Source organism: Triturus cristatus, chromosome 3_1 (genome assembly GCF_964204655.1).
Source record: "Triturus cristatus chromosome 3_1, aTriCri1.1, whole genome shotgun sequence".
NCBI lineage: Eukaryota > Metazoa > Chordata > Amphibia > Caudata > Salamandridae > Triturus > Triturus cristatus.
Window position 1 is genome coordinate 402,558,451 of NC_140583.1, and position 17,488 is coordinate 402,575,938.

The 17,488-nt window shown below is 40.7% G+C and overlaps 1 protein-coding gene across 1 annotated transcript in view; it reads right to left on the reverse strand.

The window, feature by feature from the left end:
- Positions 1 to 214: 214 nt before the first annotated feature.
- CYP19A1 (cytochrome P450 family 19 subfamily A member 1) overlaps positions 215 to 17,488 on the reverse strand; it is a 209,783-nt gene continuing 192,509 nt past the window's right edge. The window contains exons 8-10 of the mRNA XM_085646336.1: positions 12,877 to 13,039; positions 8,384 to 8,625; positions 215 to 1,642 (exon numbers count right to left, since the gene is read on the reverse strand). Of these exons, the coding sequence (XP_085502462.1) occupies positions 1,406 to 1,642; positions 8,384 to 8,625; positions 12,877 to 13,039 (642 nt within the window). The 3' untranslated portion in view covers positions 215 to 1,405. The remainder of the gene's footprint in view (positions 1,643 to 8,383; positions 8,626 to 12,876; positions 13,040 to 17,488) is intronic.

Consider the following 17,488-nt stretch of genomic DNA (forward strand, 5'->3'; position numbering starts at 1 on the left):
TTTCAACTAATGGAAAAAAGGTGCCACCCACCCACTGCCAGGCAGGGCACGTTCCCATTTGATATATAAAGTGTTAAGGAGCAGCGCATATTCAACACTTATTGAGCTCTTGACCACATTGCTAAAACTGTAACACTGTAAATACGATATGAATGGCTACTATACACACCATCTAAACAGAAGACTCGTCATTGCTTTGTGATTTTTATCGCTTTATGGGTTTTAATTTACAGCAATTTACAAGACACCAAACACAATTTTCCGCATGAGAATTACAATATTTTGGTGTAAAACGTTATAGTTTAATTCATGTGTGGCGATGATCTGTTGCTAGAAATACCACAGTGAAGTTAAAATACACTAACATATACAAATTACATCTGTTTTATCTGTTATTCAATCTAAATTCAGTATCTATGTAATTTAATATTTTGTTTCCGATTGTAAGAAAACAATTTGTGTTGGCTATTTTAACCTGTCACTTTAAGGTTCAAAACTGAAAACATCAAAAGAAGCAAACTCATAAATAGTAATCTTTACAGATAATTGTAGAAAATATATTGTTTGAAATGCAAAATATTGTACAGAAAATGAGTTGTTTACGTTTCCCTAGTTAATGAGCTTCATATTATGATACATATTACAGCCATGCTTACAAGCTGAGAGGAGCACAAATCCCATCTGGGATTCTGCTCAGTTTACTGAAAAGTGGGCCAGCTTCATGTATCCTCCTTTCCCGGGGGTGTGTACACTGGACCCCATGGTACTGGCCGGAAACCCCAGCCATTTAAATCTCCTGGGAAATGGCCAGCAATGTAGTCTGGCCACTGCCCCCGGCCCAACCCTTCATCGAGGCCAGGCAACATTCTCTTCTATCCTTACCTACCCTCTTCATTCCCCTTGCTTTACACTGATTCGAAGAAGATGGTAAATGTTTGTCGTAAAACAAACTGAATAGTGAATTCAATGTGGAATTAATTTTACCTTGTCCATCAGGGTCCACACGGTGCAGTTTGTTCCTCATTCCATGAAGTTTTTACATATAGTAAGCGTTTGCGTGTGTGTGTGTGTGTGTGTGTGTGTGTGTCTGCGTGTGTGGATGTGTGTGTGGGTGTGTGTGAGATGGAATCTCTGCTCATGTATCCGACTAACTTTTAATAGGGACCAGTATGTCTACAAATGCACCATGCCATATTATACGTCTTGGAAACGATTTCAATGTATGACATTTTCAAGACAAATGTTCCATATCGTTAAAATTATGCTGTTGACAGGTGATACAAATATACATTTCCTTGCAGTTATAGTTCAGTTACAGTAAGGTAATTGAAAGGTGACAACACATCAGTATTACTGCAGATATAAATGATTTATGTAGACATTAATAGCGACTGTTCTTTAATTTTCAAATGGTCCCATTTCTGGGAAGGAAAACCATCTCCAGCGAGGACTTCGTTTCATCTGGGTGTACGGAGAGATCATTGTTGTTCTGTATATTCTCTAAACATCTCCCCATGATGGTTTGCATGCTGTATCTCTTCAGTAGGGTCACCAAGATAGCTTTCATCATTACCATGGCAATATATTTCCCTGCACAGGCACGCGGGCCAAAGCCAAATGGCTGAAAGTAGCGATAAGGGACCTGCAAGAATCATTAAAACAAATTTACTATTCATCTGTTTGCAGTATAAGAAACATCCATTACATTTAAAGGCTTGTCCTTTGGTTTGCAATATTGGCACTCAAGTGATAATTTAGGAGCAATTGAGCGGTAGGCAACTGGGTATGACATTACTTAAGAAAAGCTCAGTAGCGTGCTTTTAAAAAATATTTTGTTGCACATTTTAGCACAAAAACTAGAAGTCATCACATTAACACTTTTTTAAATTTGTTTTTTAGATGCAACTTAATTTCATATCTATCTGTATAACACAGTACCAAAATATTGGTCATGCACCAATAATCAATAAATACAACATACATATTCATATTCATAGATACAAAAAGCAGCAGACTTAAGAGAAAGAACGGTGCTACTTTAAGAATCACCAGGAAAAAAAAATACATAAACTTTGTGTATATATATATATATATATATATATATATATATATATATATATATATATATATATATATATATATATATATATAATTCTAAAAATAGACAATGCAAAATGCTTGAAGTGCATGTGAGAATAAGATGTGCAAAATATATACTATCATTCTACTGCCCCCTAAACTAAGCCTTGACTCACTTAAAATCCTAAAGCGGGGCTAGGATGTGCAAAATGGCAGAATAACAGTTAAATCATCTATTCTACAATGTATTTCTACTCAAAATACCGTTCCCACAACTTTTCAAACTTCATATTTGCCCCATTTCGCATTGCTTATAGCCGTTCACTATTTCTGACTTGCTTCATTTCCGAAGCCAATCATTCATTTTTGGAGCCTGTTGTGATCGTCATTTTTGATGCATAAGGTATTTGGCCACCGCCATTGCAATATATACTAGTTTTACCCATTTCTCCATTAGGCTAAGAGATGGATCATATGCCAAGACTTTCAACCAACTATGGGATGCCAGTTTGATTTGCCATTCGGTCTCCAGAAACAGAAATAATTCATTCCAGAACCCCTGGACCAAAGGGCACTCAATCAATCAATCAGGGGGCTTGTAAAGCGCGCTACTCACCCGTGAGTGTCTCAAGGCACTAACTGACTAATTAATTGCATCCAATTGCTGCCAGCCCATTTAAGCACCAAAAGCAGTGACTCGACTGGTTAGGATTAACCTGTGAGAGAAATTGTGGGGTTCTATACAGCAGCTATTTTCTAAAAAATAACTTCCAACGCCAGTTAGCTCCACGTAACACACTGAAATTAAGTTTATTAACTTCAGTCCACATTTTAGCTGTTAATTCCACCCCTTCATATTTTCCCAATTTTGCAATAGCTTTATGGATAAACTCAAGGGATTTGACAGAAGCCAAGAGTTTTTTCCATTCCCCTGGACTTTTATCTGAATCTGCTTCAAATAGCACAAATACAATATTTATACTCCCATTTATCTGACCCAGATCCAAATTGCTAAAAGCTTTATAAAACATTCTATAAGAGCCAAGGAGAAGAAAATCATTTTGAATCAACTAAGAAATTTCAGAAATGCCAAGCCATCTTCCCATCAGGAGAAAGTCTGATATTTTCCTTAACCCTACTTTGTCCCATTTTTCAACTATTTCCGATGTGACTTTAGTCCCTGATTCAATAACGAGGTCACATTAAGGGGTTGCTGTGTTAAAAAAAGGAAAAGCATATCTTCTCAAAAAATTGCTGCGTTTTAGAAAAAACTACTGCATGCTCTTGTGTCAGACTTTTTTGGGTGATTTCGCCATTGCGGATTGCTTATCAGCTGCAAAAAATAGTTCAGAAATATTCCCGTGTGAGCTTCTATTTTAAACCTGGACATATACTGTGCAAAATATGCAAAATAATAATCCCTAAGATTAGGGAGCGCCAGCCTACCTTTTTCCAGATCCTCATATAAAGTGCTTAGTGCAATTCAGGGAGTTACATTAACACTTTCAATATAAATGTAAAAGACCAACAAACAAACAAACATCAACTGCATTAGATATTACAGTGCATTATAGAAGTTTCCAATTCCAATTATCTTCTTAATATTTAATTGAACTGCAAACACATATGCTTTCAAATGCAAAAGAAAGAATATAAAATAGATCATCCTTTTATTCATCATTTTACTATACTCTGCACACTCCAGCAAGCATGCTAACCGGTGCTTACGTTGAGCCGGCGGTTTCTGGTACTTGGCACTTAATTGTCAACACCGGCGCTTATGACAGTACACCACATGGTGGTACCGTCTGTCTAATTTTGAAATGAGCACATCAACAGTTGTTTTATATTTCAATATACAATGAAAAAATGACTAAATACCTGCCGTTCAAAGCATTTTAACCCCTTGGCTGCGGCGGGAATTCCGCCGCAGCGCTGGGGGGGGGGGTTTGGGGGCAGCGCGGTGGCGCTGTGCTCATGACGGAGCCACTCCGTCATGAGCCACGGTTGAGCTGTGCTCCTGACGGAGTGGTTCCGTCATGACTCCGCCCACTGCGCTAATCGCCCGCACAGGCGGGGAATCAGCGCAGCGTAGGAGGAGCGGCGGCCAACGGGCGCAGCATGACGGAACCACTCCATCATGAGCACACGGCACCCGTGGTTCATGACGGAGTGGTTCCGTCATGAGCGCTGAAAGGGTTAATAGTTTTTCGTGGTATGTAATAGCCTGAATTGTCACACTTTTAGGAGTATAATTTTAGTTCTTGTGTTGGTACTGTCATTGGCTGCGCTGGCAGGGGCAATGGGTGGTGCAAGCTGCGATGGCCTCCTGAGAATGGTCCTGGCAGTGAATTTTTATTTTTTGACAAATTAAGCACTGATTTTCTACAATCACAAATTCATTTAGTGCTGCATTGCAAAATGCCAATAAACCCAATGTTCGTCTAAATATTTGTTAAAATGCATTCTTAATTTTAATACAATTATGGAAATTGCAGCATCACATTAAAGGAATGAAAAGAACCATTTCATTGTTTGGTCCTAAAAGGTGCATACTTTGAAAGGCAAAATAATATGTCTGGTTTCGTTTAATCTGAGTATTAATTCTCTGTAGTCAGTATAAATATACAATGATACATGTTCCAATAATTAACACCTGCAATATTGCCATCATAATTTAAATCTTTTTTTTTAATTGATCTAAAAATGCTCTGCTGTTTAAACTTGTAGTTGATAAATTGTACATCCCAGATACAATTTCATACGATCAAATACTTGCGTAAACTATAACAGTCAATAAGCGGTTGATAATTGATTTAATTAAAAAAAAGTTTTCTTAATCGTCAATCAATATGAAAACAAATTAGAGGTTTATGGCTGAATTTAAAACATTTTCACTGACCACCACTATTAAATCAATTTGAAGGTGGTTGTAACCAAGAAATAATGGCAATCGAATTAATAGGGGCCGAGACGTGTGATCATGTTAATTATTTTCTAAGCAACCAACGATCAGTTTTATATTGCGTAATCAATCTGACTTCATATTTTGAAATATGTCTTCCGAGAATAAATCCTGATGCAGCTATTCATTATCTGAGCTTGTATTATCAAAAGGGAGAGAGTTTCTATCTTGGGCAGTTGCTTTATTCTGCGCTTCTACAAAATGACTTACCTTGTAGCCTTCATTCAAGAATTGTTCAGTGATTTTATTGCATTTAATTTCACTGGTGCCACAGTTGCGCCCTTAAGTATTCAGTACTAAGTATACTTTTCACCAAAGCAGGAGAATGGCAAAAGTTACCTGCAGTAATGCATTCGCAGCAGTGCTTCTCCGATGAGGGCTGCTATCAGTCTATTATTTACAGATACCAGAGAACCCATAAAATCCGATCTCACTTGGGCTGAGATTCATTGTCAACGTAATATTATTCTCGTTCATGTTCAGAAGTTATAAAGCATTTCCTCTCCACCTTTCCAAGATAGTAAACACATTGCCAATGAATCTAAGCCATAAATAAACATGCTGCAAATATTCAACTGACCACAAACCATATTCCAATTTCAGCATCCGGTCATGAATATGGTCATGAATATGGTGTTGTAAATCTACAGGCCATTGTAGTTTTGCGCTGTTGTAAATAGAAAGGACCATTAAAAATAAAATAATTACGAATCAATACAAACTCTATCTGGGAATGGTGTAAAAAAACTTGCAGACTTAATTTAAAAACAAAGGGCCCAATTTAATTATTGGGCGGTAAGGATGCTTCGTTGCAAAGGCGACGGAATATCCTAACCACCAAGAATGCATTCTGTCTGCCAAATATATTTACAGGCGGACTTTAGAGTTTTCCACGGCAGAGACTACTCCATCTCCATCACGATTAATCCCCTCTGACCGCACCCTCCAACAGCCCTGTGGTTTAAGGGCCCTCGGAGGCTAATTTAGATGGGCAGAATTCAGCCACGGAAATCCTGCTGGTAAGGTACAGTGAAAACTGCTAACCGCTCTTCTCTCCATGGGAGATGACACCCATGACGAGGGGAGCACTGCTTTCTATTTTCAAAAAGAAAATCCTGCTTCAGGATTTTCTTTTTGAATATAAAAAAGGAACCAGTTCGGTACAGGGCTCCGTCCCGCTGACAGGGCCCTGCACTAAACAGAAAAATGAATTGAAAGGAACCACCATGATGGCAGCTCTTGGCAGTGCATTACAAATGATCCCCAGCTTGACGGTCATGTATAAATTTGCTGGACAGTGCCTCCACTAGGACGTCAGAGTAATTTAATCCGTTGCCCTGGTGAAACAACAGTCTGGTCTCCCAAAATTAAATCATCCCCATAGTAATCAGCCAAAGTGAAAACATCTATATGTTTAATAAATGTGTACAGTGACGTGACATCAAGAGTAGCCAGCATGATATCAGATTCTCCAAGTAACTTCATGTTTTTTATACAAAACATATGTTGTGAGATTCTTGCCTGTAGGTAACAAGAAATAATCAATAAATACAGGTAGATTCTCTGTGAAATTTCCAATGCCACCCACTATTTCTCCACTTGGGGGTGGTTTGTTTTCTCCACGGATTTTTTGCAGGATATAAAATGTCATTACTTTGGGATTCTTGTACCATAAGTAGTCCAATCCCCCTTTTTCTAGTAGTGTATCATTAAGGTATCCTTTTAATAGAAAATATATTGTCCATGCTAAAATTTGAATGGTGAAAGTTATCCCATGTAAAATGTTGAGAAATAGGTGCATTGTTTTGCTAATGTGTAGATGCATCAATTAAACTTTGAGTTTGCCTATACCCTGGAGCAGTTCAGGGAACATCTTCACATCAGATTGTTGTTCTTGTAGATCTAGAGAAGGTCTGTTAGATCATGAAAGTAAAATCTTTGAGGCATTCCATGCCAGCTGAGCTTCTACTACATAAATGTGGATGGAGTGAGGCTGATGAGTGAGCCTCAAGTGAAATTGTCCAAGACACTTGAGGGGCTTCTTCAAGCCAAATGCATAAATGTGCATGTCATCATGCATAAAAGAAGGCTTATCAGGCAGCATTGCAAAAGCAGTGTCCATCATGAGATTAATGATGGTGCTTGTATGCAAGCGGAAATGGCACTCATATTTAGTTAAGATGGTTCATCATAATTGTCTGTAAGGAGCCTTCCCTTGAAAATTTAGATTGCTGTAAATGGCACTTGGTTCAATATGAACAACTTTTACCATGAACAGTTGTGGTTTCTCTGACCCTATAGTGTATCTGAGATAAAGAAATCTTTCACAATGACGAATGAGCTATTTTGTTGACTCTGAAACGGGCCTAGCTGTGCATCTGGGATTGTTGTTGAGTTGGTTTGGAGCGATTTACACTAGCTGGCCTTCTCCAAACGTTTTGAAAATGAACCACGTGCACATGCTTTGAGCAGTGAGGCAAGGGAAAGGCAAAAACCACAATGGTGGCACATTTGTCTGTGCTCATTTATTTTGGTGTGTAAATCTTTGACACTATTACCAGACTCATCAATAACATTGTAAAATTTGTGTCTGTTCATGAATTCAGATTGGTATTTGGTTGGCCTGTGTGGATTGTTTATGTGCATTATTATTTGGCACAATAAAACACAGAATGGCTCTAAGTGATGTGTGACTATGTAAGCTGGAATAAAATAACCCGGATAAAAGTTTGGCTTTAGTTTGTTGATAATGTTTTTAAGATTATCCTTTGATCCAAATTTGTGCTAAAGTTCCTTATATATTAGTAGCTCAGGTCTTTGGACATCAGAGATAAAAGACACCACTTGACACAGTTGGTGCTCAGCAACATGTGCATACCTCAAGACCCCTATGTCAGGGCCCTCACTTGTCTTCTTGTATCATTGTTCTGCTTGAAGCCACATTTCACAAAAGGGCTAGATATGGGATGTGTTCTGCTGGGTCGATATAACCTACCCTATGCACCCTTACTCCTTGTCGGTGATCTGCAGCCATTCACAACTACTATCTTGATCTTCTCTGAAAGAAAAGATTGGACTGCACCCAGCAAGAGTAAAGATTAGCCACTGGACATCGTACTAACCACACCAACTTAAAATTACTCTCTTGAGAACCCTGCCATTTCGGTCCCTAAAAACAAAAATTTGCCCTACTGTCATTCCACACTGAATTTAAGTCTTTTCTCTTCACAATGCCCCCAGTACATTGAAATACAAACATCTTCTAGGCACCCTTCTCCAATAACCTTTTTGAAATAAGTGTTCTCACAGTAACTGATACTATAAATAAGGTAAACTTACGTTCTTCTGGAAATTTTCAAGGGTGAATTCATTTGGCTTTTGGAAATATTCAACTCTATGCATACGGCCAAGGTTCAAAATGATGTTGGTTCCTTTTTTGACATAGTAGCCATCAATTACATCATCTGCTAAAGCTTTACGCATGACTAGGTCCACAACTGGCTGGTATCTCATACTTTCATATATAAAGCTTTCCATAACCTTTAGATTCTGCATATCAGTGCTCCGAACATCGCGATCACCTGCAACATATAACAAGAACAGAAATCTCACATTTTGACTTCCCATTTTCATCTCACAAATAACTTAAACTATGTTGTTAGATAATTAATCAAGGTAAATGAGTAATTGGAATGTGCACATATATTTAGCATTTACCAAAGACTTCATAATTTTCATTATTATGTTAAATTTCTTTTTAGACATACAGTAAAATTTTCACATTAGGCTGAAAATGTGTTTAATGATTTGAAAGCTGGCCCTCATTATGAATTGCTTCATAATTCCAATGACGGCAGCTACTGGCCCCTTTCAAATTATGAGAACTGTGGGAACATTATTGATCTCTTTTATTTTATCTGGAGACGTCTGCTGTTGAAAGCAGCCAAAATCTTCATGTGAAAACTATGGGGTAAAAGAGGAATATCTCGGGGAACTGGACGCAGAATTATCTATTCCCTTTTGGTTTCTCATTTCCAGAGGAGCTCAGGGTCCCAGTTGTGATACACAAGTAATACCCCTGGAAATGATCATTTTGTAAGTGAGGGAAGAGGGTGGAGTTACCAAGAGGAGTAACGGAGCCCTCATGAAGAGGGTCTTATTGGTCTGAAAGAAAGTCAACGTCACACCAAATAATGTAACAATATATCAAGAAAAAAGGGGCATCAGGATGGGAGTATTATGGAATATGAGGAGTAGATGACATAAAATGTTGATGAGCTACGAATAAACGACCTGATGCACTATTGTCTGGTCGCATCTTAGCGGCTATTTTTGCCTGCAATCTAAACCAAGGATATTTCCGAACTGTATCAGATGTATTACTCCCTCCAAACAGGCAAATTTAATTTGCCAGGATTCACAGAATCACTTCCCCATTAACATTAAAGTCTCTCTGCAAATCCTTGACAATGTCTTTGAATTTAGTGAAGAGGGCTGTGAGGAACAGCAGTCCTCTTTTCCTGCATTTGGGAGTGCAAACTGCTGACATTGCAGCCCCTCTGTCTTGTAGCGACAGAAGCTGCAAAGGAAAAAAATGTGTATGATGGGTGGTGATTCAGAAGAACACGCGCTTCCACCATGTCTGCCATTTTCATTTACTAACTAGGAGCTGTCTCTCACTGACAGCTTCTACTTTGCAAGTGAATACCATCATCTTTCTGGTGTAGGGATCCAATGGTGTGTGTCTGAGCAAGTGTTCCCAAACCATTGAAACATAACCTTGCTAGTCATAAGGGAACGGAGACACCTCTGTTATTTGTCATTTAGCGCCAAGAAACCGATGGTGAAAGTGCGCGGTATAAATATTTTAACATAACATTAACATAACATAACACCTCTTTCATGTCAGTGGGAGTGTGGATATTGTGTCATTTGCAACTCAAATGTCTATTAAAAGTTTAGCTTGTGAACTCGCAAATCCTGTAATTCTGCACACTGAAAACTTTATAACTGCAAAAAGTATTACTACATCAAGCCACTGGTTTCAAGAACTCTCCCCTAATAATATTAAATTTGCCACTACAAACTCTAGATTTGTAAAATAATCTTTCCATAGCTGCTAATCAAACCATTCCTTGAATACAACTAAGACCCTGACTCCGATGGTGGTGAGACCTGTCGGTGGCGGTGTCACTGCCATCGGAACCATTTTCACCGCCCACCACATTGGATGGCGGGCGGAGGGGTGGCAGTTGGAAAGACTAACTGAAACGCATCTGACGAACTCCTTGAGCCCACCAGTGTGGTGAAGGGGGTTGTAGTCCCTACCATGGTGGCAGTGCCTGCCATGCACCGCCGTAGGGACTACAATGTCCCTTGAGCCGGCCTTTTCATCGCGGTTAACCTGTCATGAAAAGGCTGGCAGAAAGGGACAATGGGGGCCAGTAGCGGGCCCTCCTTGCCCCCTGACCCTAAGCTGTGGGTACTGAGGGGCACCTATGGTTCCACCCTACAGATCCCTGCACCATGTGGCAGGCAACGCATGGTGCCTGCCACGTAGTGCAGGGATCTGTGCATTGACCCCTTTTTGTCTTGCAGCGTGTGCTGCAGCCAGCAGCACCCGCCGCAATACAAAATATAGGCATTGCGACCACCGTAGTGGCGGTCACATTATAATGCCTATGTCAGGACCGCCGACACCCTGTCGGGTGGTCCCGTTTTCCGATAGGGTGTCTGCCCACCATCATAATTAGCCCCTAAGTGACTATGTTCATCCAATCCTTACACTTTTGACTAAACTAGGAAATGTTTCAGTAATCACAGAATGCACTTCCCAGTCTTTGCTAGTAAAGGGCTCATATTTTCCAAAGAAAACAATAGGAGCTATTCACAAAACTCATATGGCTTTGTCACATCAGAAAGAGTACTTGCCCTAGATTGCTAGTGCATTTTGCAACTAATATCAGATGGCTGCCTAAGATAAGGTTAACATTTGTTGTAGACCAAAAACACTAATACTAAACACTCTAGCAACATATCATCTGAGTTACCATATATAGGGAAGGGTTAGAAAAGATAGGTTTTTAAGGTGAGTTCGACTCATATTTACCAGTTCCCTATCCTTCAGTGCTCAAAGAAGGAAAATGTGCTTCTGGATTCTGGAATAGTAGACATTTGTATGAGGGTCTTAAATTCTTTTGATCATTTGTTAGGGGGAGGGATGAAATTAATTACCTTTTTCAGTCAAAGTCTGAGGTACCAAATGTTGCTTGTGACAGCACCGGCCTATGCATTCAACAGCTTCTTTTCAAGGATAACAACTAGGCTTTTTACTTTAGGTTGCAAAGTGATGAGTTCATTAAACAGAGGAGGAGGATAAACATTTCCATTTAATTTGTCTATAGTAGTGAGTGATGCAAAAACAATTGTATCAAGTGTCTCACTCTCCAGCAATGTCAGTTTATATGCTTTAAAAAAACATTTCAGACACTGTGGCCCAGACTTATCAAGCAAAAGACACACACACGTGATGGATGGAATGTGGAACAAATCAAACATTCACCCCCAGTTAAGAGATCTGGGTTAAATCCATCGTTCTTTTGCTCACCATGCCACCCCAGTTTAGACCCAGCCATAAGAAAATCAGTCTTGACCCTGCTCCTCATGGGAACAGTCCAGCTGGAATTGCTAAGCCAGGTCCTCCCTGGACCGAAGACAAGTATCCTGGGACTGGTATCACCACTCATCAGCCAAGCTAGCTTGAATCCAGTGGCATAGTGAGCCCAGGACCCATATTTGGGCATACCAGGTGCTTTTAGAGCGAGAGAGCGAGAAAGCAAGACACACAAATGATGGACAGAATACGGAACAAATCAAACATTCACACCCAGTCAAGAGATCTGAGTTAAATCCATTGTTCTTTTGCTCATCATGCCACCCTAGTTTAGCCCCAGCCATGAGCAAATCAGCCTTGACCCTGCGCCTCATGGGAACATTCCAGCCCGAACTTGCAAGCTAGCTACACCCTGGACCAGAAACAAGCATCCTGGGACCGGTTTCGGGGTGTCACCCCTCATCAGCCAGGCTAGCTTGAATCCAGTGGCACAGTGAGCTCAGGACCCAAGTCTTTGCTTTGCATTACACTTTGCCGGGAAGACGTTACATGGGTGGAACGTGGGTGTTCACACGCACCCACACATGTATTCTAAAGCATTTTCAGATTTACCAACACTTGTGGGCGTCAGGATTGTATGCCTTCCCGGTAGAGGCACAACAAGGATAAACAGGAGGAAATGCCTCTAAGAATTGTTTTTGTGCAGGAAGTTGTCCCTTCCTACATGAAAACAATCCTGCCTTAAATGCAGGCGCTCTTGCTTCATGGCGCAAGGGTGCCTACATTGGTGCTAGGCTGCATTAAGTGCACCAGCGCAAAGACATGACAGGAATGCATCATATCTCTATAGATATGGTGCATTTCTGCCCTCTTCCTTTCAGGTAGCACAGCGCAGCAAGGTTGCTTCCTGTGTTGTGTGAAAAAATCATAAATCTGGTCCTAAATCTCTACTGAAGCAGCAATAAAGTTTTGCCCTAGGAGACTCTGAAATATGAATATCTTTCCTTTAAATTTCATGACCAAACTTTCAAAGCCAACAAAAAGCCTTCTGGCTCATGCCAAGGATTTGAAAATGAGAATATTAGTCCTCAGTATGTATAGAGTATTTTCTCAAACGGGGAAATTAATGCAATCATTTTGTTTCAACATTCGAAAAAGACAAGAATACAACGTATAAAGACGAATAAAACATAATCATAAGTAAAAACATTTTTGTTACCAATTACTGCCTTGATTTCTTCCATTATTTTTGCTTCAACTCTTGGATGTTGTGCAATGAGCATGAGCATAAAATAGAGAGTCACTGACAGCGTGTCAGGTGCTGCAATCAGCATCTCCAGGATGCACTGGTTCACGTTGTCTGCAGTAAGCTCGCCACGATTCTGGAAAAACACACATCAAATAGGATAATACTCAGATTTTAAACGAATGAAAATGTGTAATTCGTCAAAAATCGTTTTGATTGAAATCCATAAACGTGAAACAACGATTTTGTATAAACATGCAGCGGCGGCTGGCACAGGTAAGCGCGGTGAGCAGGGCGTGGCAAGGCGCGGCAGTTGGGAAGGCCACAACGGAATACGTATTAGTTGTTTATTTAATTATTACTATTCCGTGGTCTGTCGGCTTCACCCACCTCCCACCCCACCCCTGCTCCGCCCCGCCCACCACATTTACCTGTGACGGCCTCCACTGTAAACATGATGCTAAGCTTCAACAGTCAGCCGATTCTTAAACATCATAAAAAACAAAGGAACAGTTTTGGTATGATTTACAGCTCTTCCAATTTTACGCCACTCATGATATGATGGTTTTCAGTCTGTGATAAAATGGCTGGGACTGGAGAACAGTGGAGCAGAGAGCGACTAACAAATGAATAGTTCCTTCATGTTGCAAAGTCATCCTTGTGCCCTGGGCAACGCCCATTTGTTTTCTGACTGGTACTGGTGTTAACTGACTCTGACTGTCCCTGGGCTCTGCCTAACCAGGCCCTGGGCCAGTACTATGCTGAAAACCCATTTAGAATACAGTGAAAACACCTACATACACTAGGGTACGCTATGGGTTAGGTTACCCCTGTGATTGGCATGGCCTCCCGAATAAGGCCCCAGTACATAATACAGCAGGGGGATCAAAACTACCTTTGAGTCCCTAGTATATAATAGGAAATTGCAGTCTAGAGGCCTGCACCCCTTTCTGCACTTGCATGTGTCACTGCTGATGCCTGAAGTCAGTTTAAAAGCAGCCCTGTGTTGCAGAACTGCTTTTAACATGTAAATTGTGCCCAAACTCGACTTTTCTGTTTGGGGCACTTAAAAAGGAATAAACTACAATATTGTGGCATAGTAGGTATCCCCAGAGTCTCCCTTAGGTATCCCAGTGGTGGGGGGTCAGGTATTTATAAGGAGGACCCTTATACATTAAGTTTTATATGCCTTAAGTTTATTTAAATTGCACATTTCACCTCCCACATTGTGGTAAAGTGCTTCCCAAAATGGGCTTTGTGCTACGAGAACTGTGGACTGAGGCTCTGCAATATCGTGGTATATTCAGAACCCCTAAAGTCTCACTTAGGTGTTCCAGGGGTGGGCGTCCTGTAGATATAGGCAGGGTCCTTATAACATATATTTTATAAGCCCTGGTGTTGGATAAATTGCCCAGTTCATTTTTTTGATTGCCGATCCCGGGCCACATAGGTTAAGATGGCAAGAAGTTATTCATTAGTAATTCCCGCCAGGAGAATCAGTAAAAATATTATTCAAGAACTTACAAGAATGGTATTCATAAATCCAACAATATACTTTTGTTGAATTTATCCTACAATGTACAGACAAGAAGTTATAAGACTTGTCTGTAAGCCAAAATGGAGCCTTCCAGTGATCTGTCCTGATTGGTCAGAGTTAAGTGCATAAGCCAGGCTGCATTGGTCAGGTGATAAGTAGCCCCTTGGGTGAAACAGCCATTCTGGGAGGAGATGGTTCTGCTACATAGGAATGCTAGAGCAAGGGGTAGGGGTTGTTAACATTAATCTTCAATGGAAGGAGGAGAAAGGCAGGAGAAACCAGTTTCATTTACACACTTCCTCTTTGAACCCAGCCGGATGGCAGGCTTAAGGAAGGAAAGTGCAGATACCAGGAAAAGGGAGAATATGGAGATGAGCCATCCTGGAAGCTGGTTTAGACAGCTCTTGCCTCTCTGCTGAGACTTCGTCCATATTGAATTTTGGAGAAATAGTGCTGTCTGAGAGACCATTGTGCCACACTTTGGAGGAAATCGTCATGCTCTGGGGTGTTGTCCTGCATTTCATTGGACAGGAGTGGCCTCCTGTGTGACCCCAGAGAACACCGAATAACTATCTGAGAGGGGCAGTGCCTCTCAGAGCTGCTGCTTGAAATTACAGAAGAAGAAGGGTCCATGTTGGAAGTTAGATTTGCACCAACCAGGCCCTGCACTCTGACTGACTGCTCCTGTTGCACAATCTGGAACTACAGCCCTGTGGATCAAACCTGCTTCAAAAGGACTAAAGAGTGGACTCCCTGCAAGCTACAGGTTAACAGAGCTCACCTGGACCATCACCACCAAGAATCCCCAGCCTGTATTACTACCAGGGGCTTTGTAAGGGTTTTATCCATGTGGATTGTGAGAATTGGTGTCCCAAACTTTCAAGGGCCATCTTTGAGATTTCAGACCCTTAGAATAAGTTTTGAACACGTTGGGACCCTCAACAGAACTTCAGAAAGAAGTTCCAGAAGTTTGAAGAAGTTTGGAGCAACTTTGGAAAAAAGCTCCATAAGTGGACCGACTTGCGCCAACCTGGCCAGCCAAGCCAGCGAGCCGGCCTGCCCTCCAGGTTTGTCCCGCTGAAAAGCTCCAAAGGTCCAACTTCCAGAGTTTGGCCAGGAGTTGGTCAAAACCCAAGCCGGCGAACCCTCACCGAATCCAGCCTGGTAAAGAGCATCGAGGGACCCTGGGTGAAAAAGCTCCGTAAACGTTTCTAAGTCAGAGCGTAGAAAAGGTGACTGGGACCAACCGCAAGAGTCAAGCTACCCACCTTAAACCGCGACCCAGCCTTGATCTCTGGTTCGTCCCGCTGGAAAGCTCCCGGGGGGTCTGACTTCCATAAGTATGACCAGGAGCTTGTTGCAAAGCAAGCCGGCGAACCCTCACCAAATCCGGACTGACTGAGAGCTTCGAACAGAGCAGGGGTTCCTCGTGCAGGATTCTGGCCTTTCCTAGTATTTGGCCTACATCATGGTGCCTACCTCAGGCATAATAATGGCTATTGCTTGCACGTTGAGGACATCCTTGCATGATGGCACCTACCCCTTGTTTGAGCTTGAACATTCATATCATACTGAGTACATCATTGATATTGTGGAGTGCTTCCCTAACATAATGTTGGCCCTCATATAATGGTAATCATTCTAAAATCTATAGGCTATAAATCGCCAAAATATTTCAAATATTTAATGCTTGTGCCTTCTGATTTTTCAGGTAAAAGTAAAAAAAATTGTTGTGATGGATCAATGCACTTCCAGAGTTACTAAAAAGAGCACAGCAGACATATGAGATGATGGATCTCTGGAACAAACTGCACTTTTTGCTGATGGTGATACATTAGTAGTGTGACTTGTAGAGCAATTTAGCCAAGAAAAAATAGTTTCTACTTTTCCAGTATTCAGTACAGGGGTTTCTAATAGAAAAAAAACAATTTTCTAATGGCTTTCTTCAAACAATTTATGGCTAATGGTTCAAAAGAGAAATTAAGCTACACTTTCTTTATGAACTTTAAGTTCATACATTTGTTCCACATCTATTTAGAATAGCAGTACTTTCTCAGTTGATTCCGCCTTATGCAATCTTCACAGACCCATATTGAAACCAAGACGTCATAATACGTAGACTGTGTCCATGATAAAGGTTATCTCAGCATCTGGTGATGATTCGTTTTCATAGCAGTTGAATGACTAACAGTGAATCTTAATGCAGAACTTTGGTACTGCTTGATTCACTGTTCTAGTTTGCAATGAAAACACCAGCTTACCCTACATTTCTTCACTGACATATTTAGCAAATTCTCTGGACTGGAGTTCAAAGTGCTGCACAGTTTCTCTGCCTCCCTTGTGAGCATGGTCAGTTGGGCATCTCTATAAGGTGTCATACTCAATGTCTCTCTTCAATGCAAACTCTTCAGTGATTCTTTCTGAGCATGTGCTGAGAGCTAGAAGCTTTTAACTTGGAAATGGTTACAAAATAGCGACATGGAACATTGCTGGGTTTATGAATAAACGAGACTCACTAGGATGGAATGCTTTTATTGACAAGGTCGATTTGATCTGCCTACAGGAAACCTGGTGCTCCAACCCAATATATATAGAAGGGTTTTTGTCATATTGGCTACAGGCTGTACCATCTCCTGCCAAAAGAGCAAAAGGGGAGCTTCTGATTTTTATCTCCAATAAACTACTGGTATGTGTCAAAAGAGTTGTTACAATAGGAGCACATTCCCAGGTTCTATGGTTGCACTGTAAAGAAGGGAAGGAAGTAGTTGTGGTAAACTACTATAATAACGTGTTTGATGCCACCAGGAGTAGTGTTGTAAATGAGCTGCATAAAGGGCGTGCTACATTCCTAGGTTTAATTAATAATGATTTGGTACTTATATGGACTGGAGATTTAAATACCCAAATATGTCAAATGTCTGTTACACATGTTTGCGGGTTCAGGAATGACAAAGGGGATGATTGTATACATTTTCCACATAATGGATACGGAGAAGCTTTAAACTCAATGATTGTACAACATGACTTAGAACTATTGCAGTGTGCTCG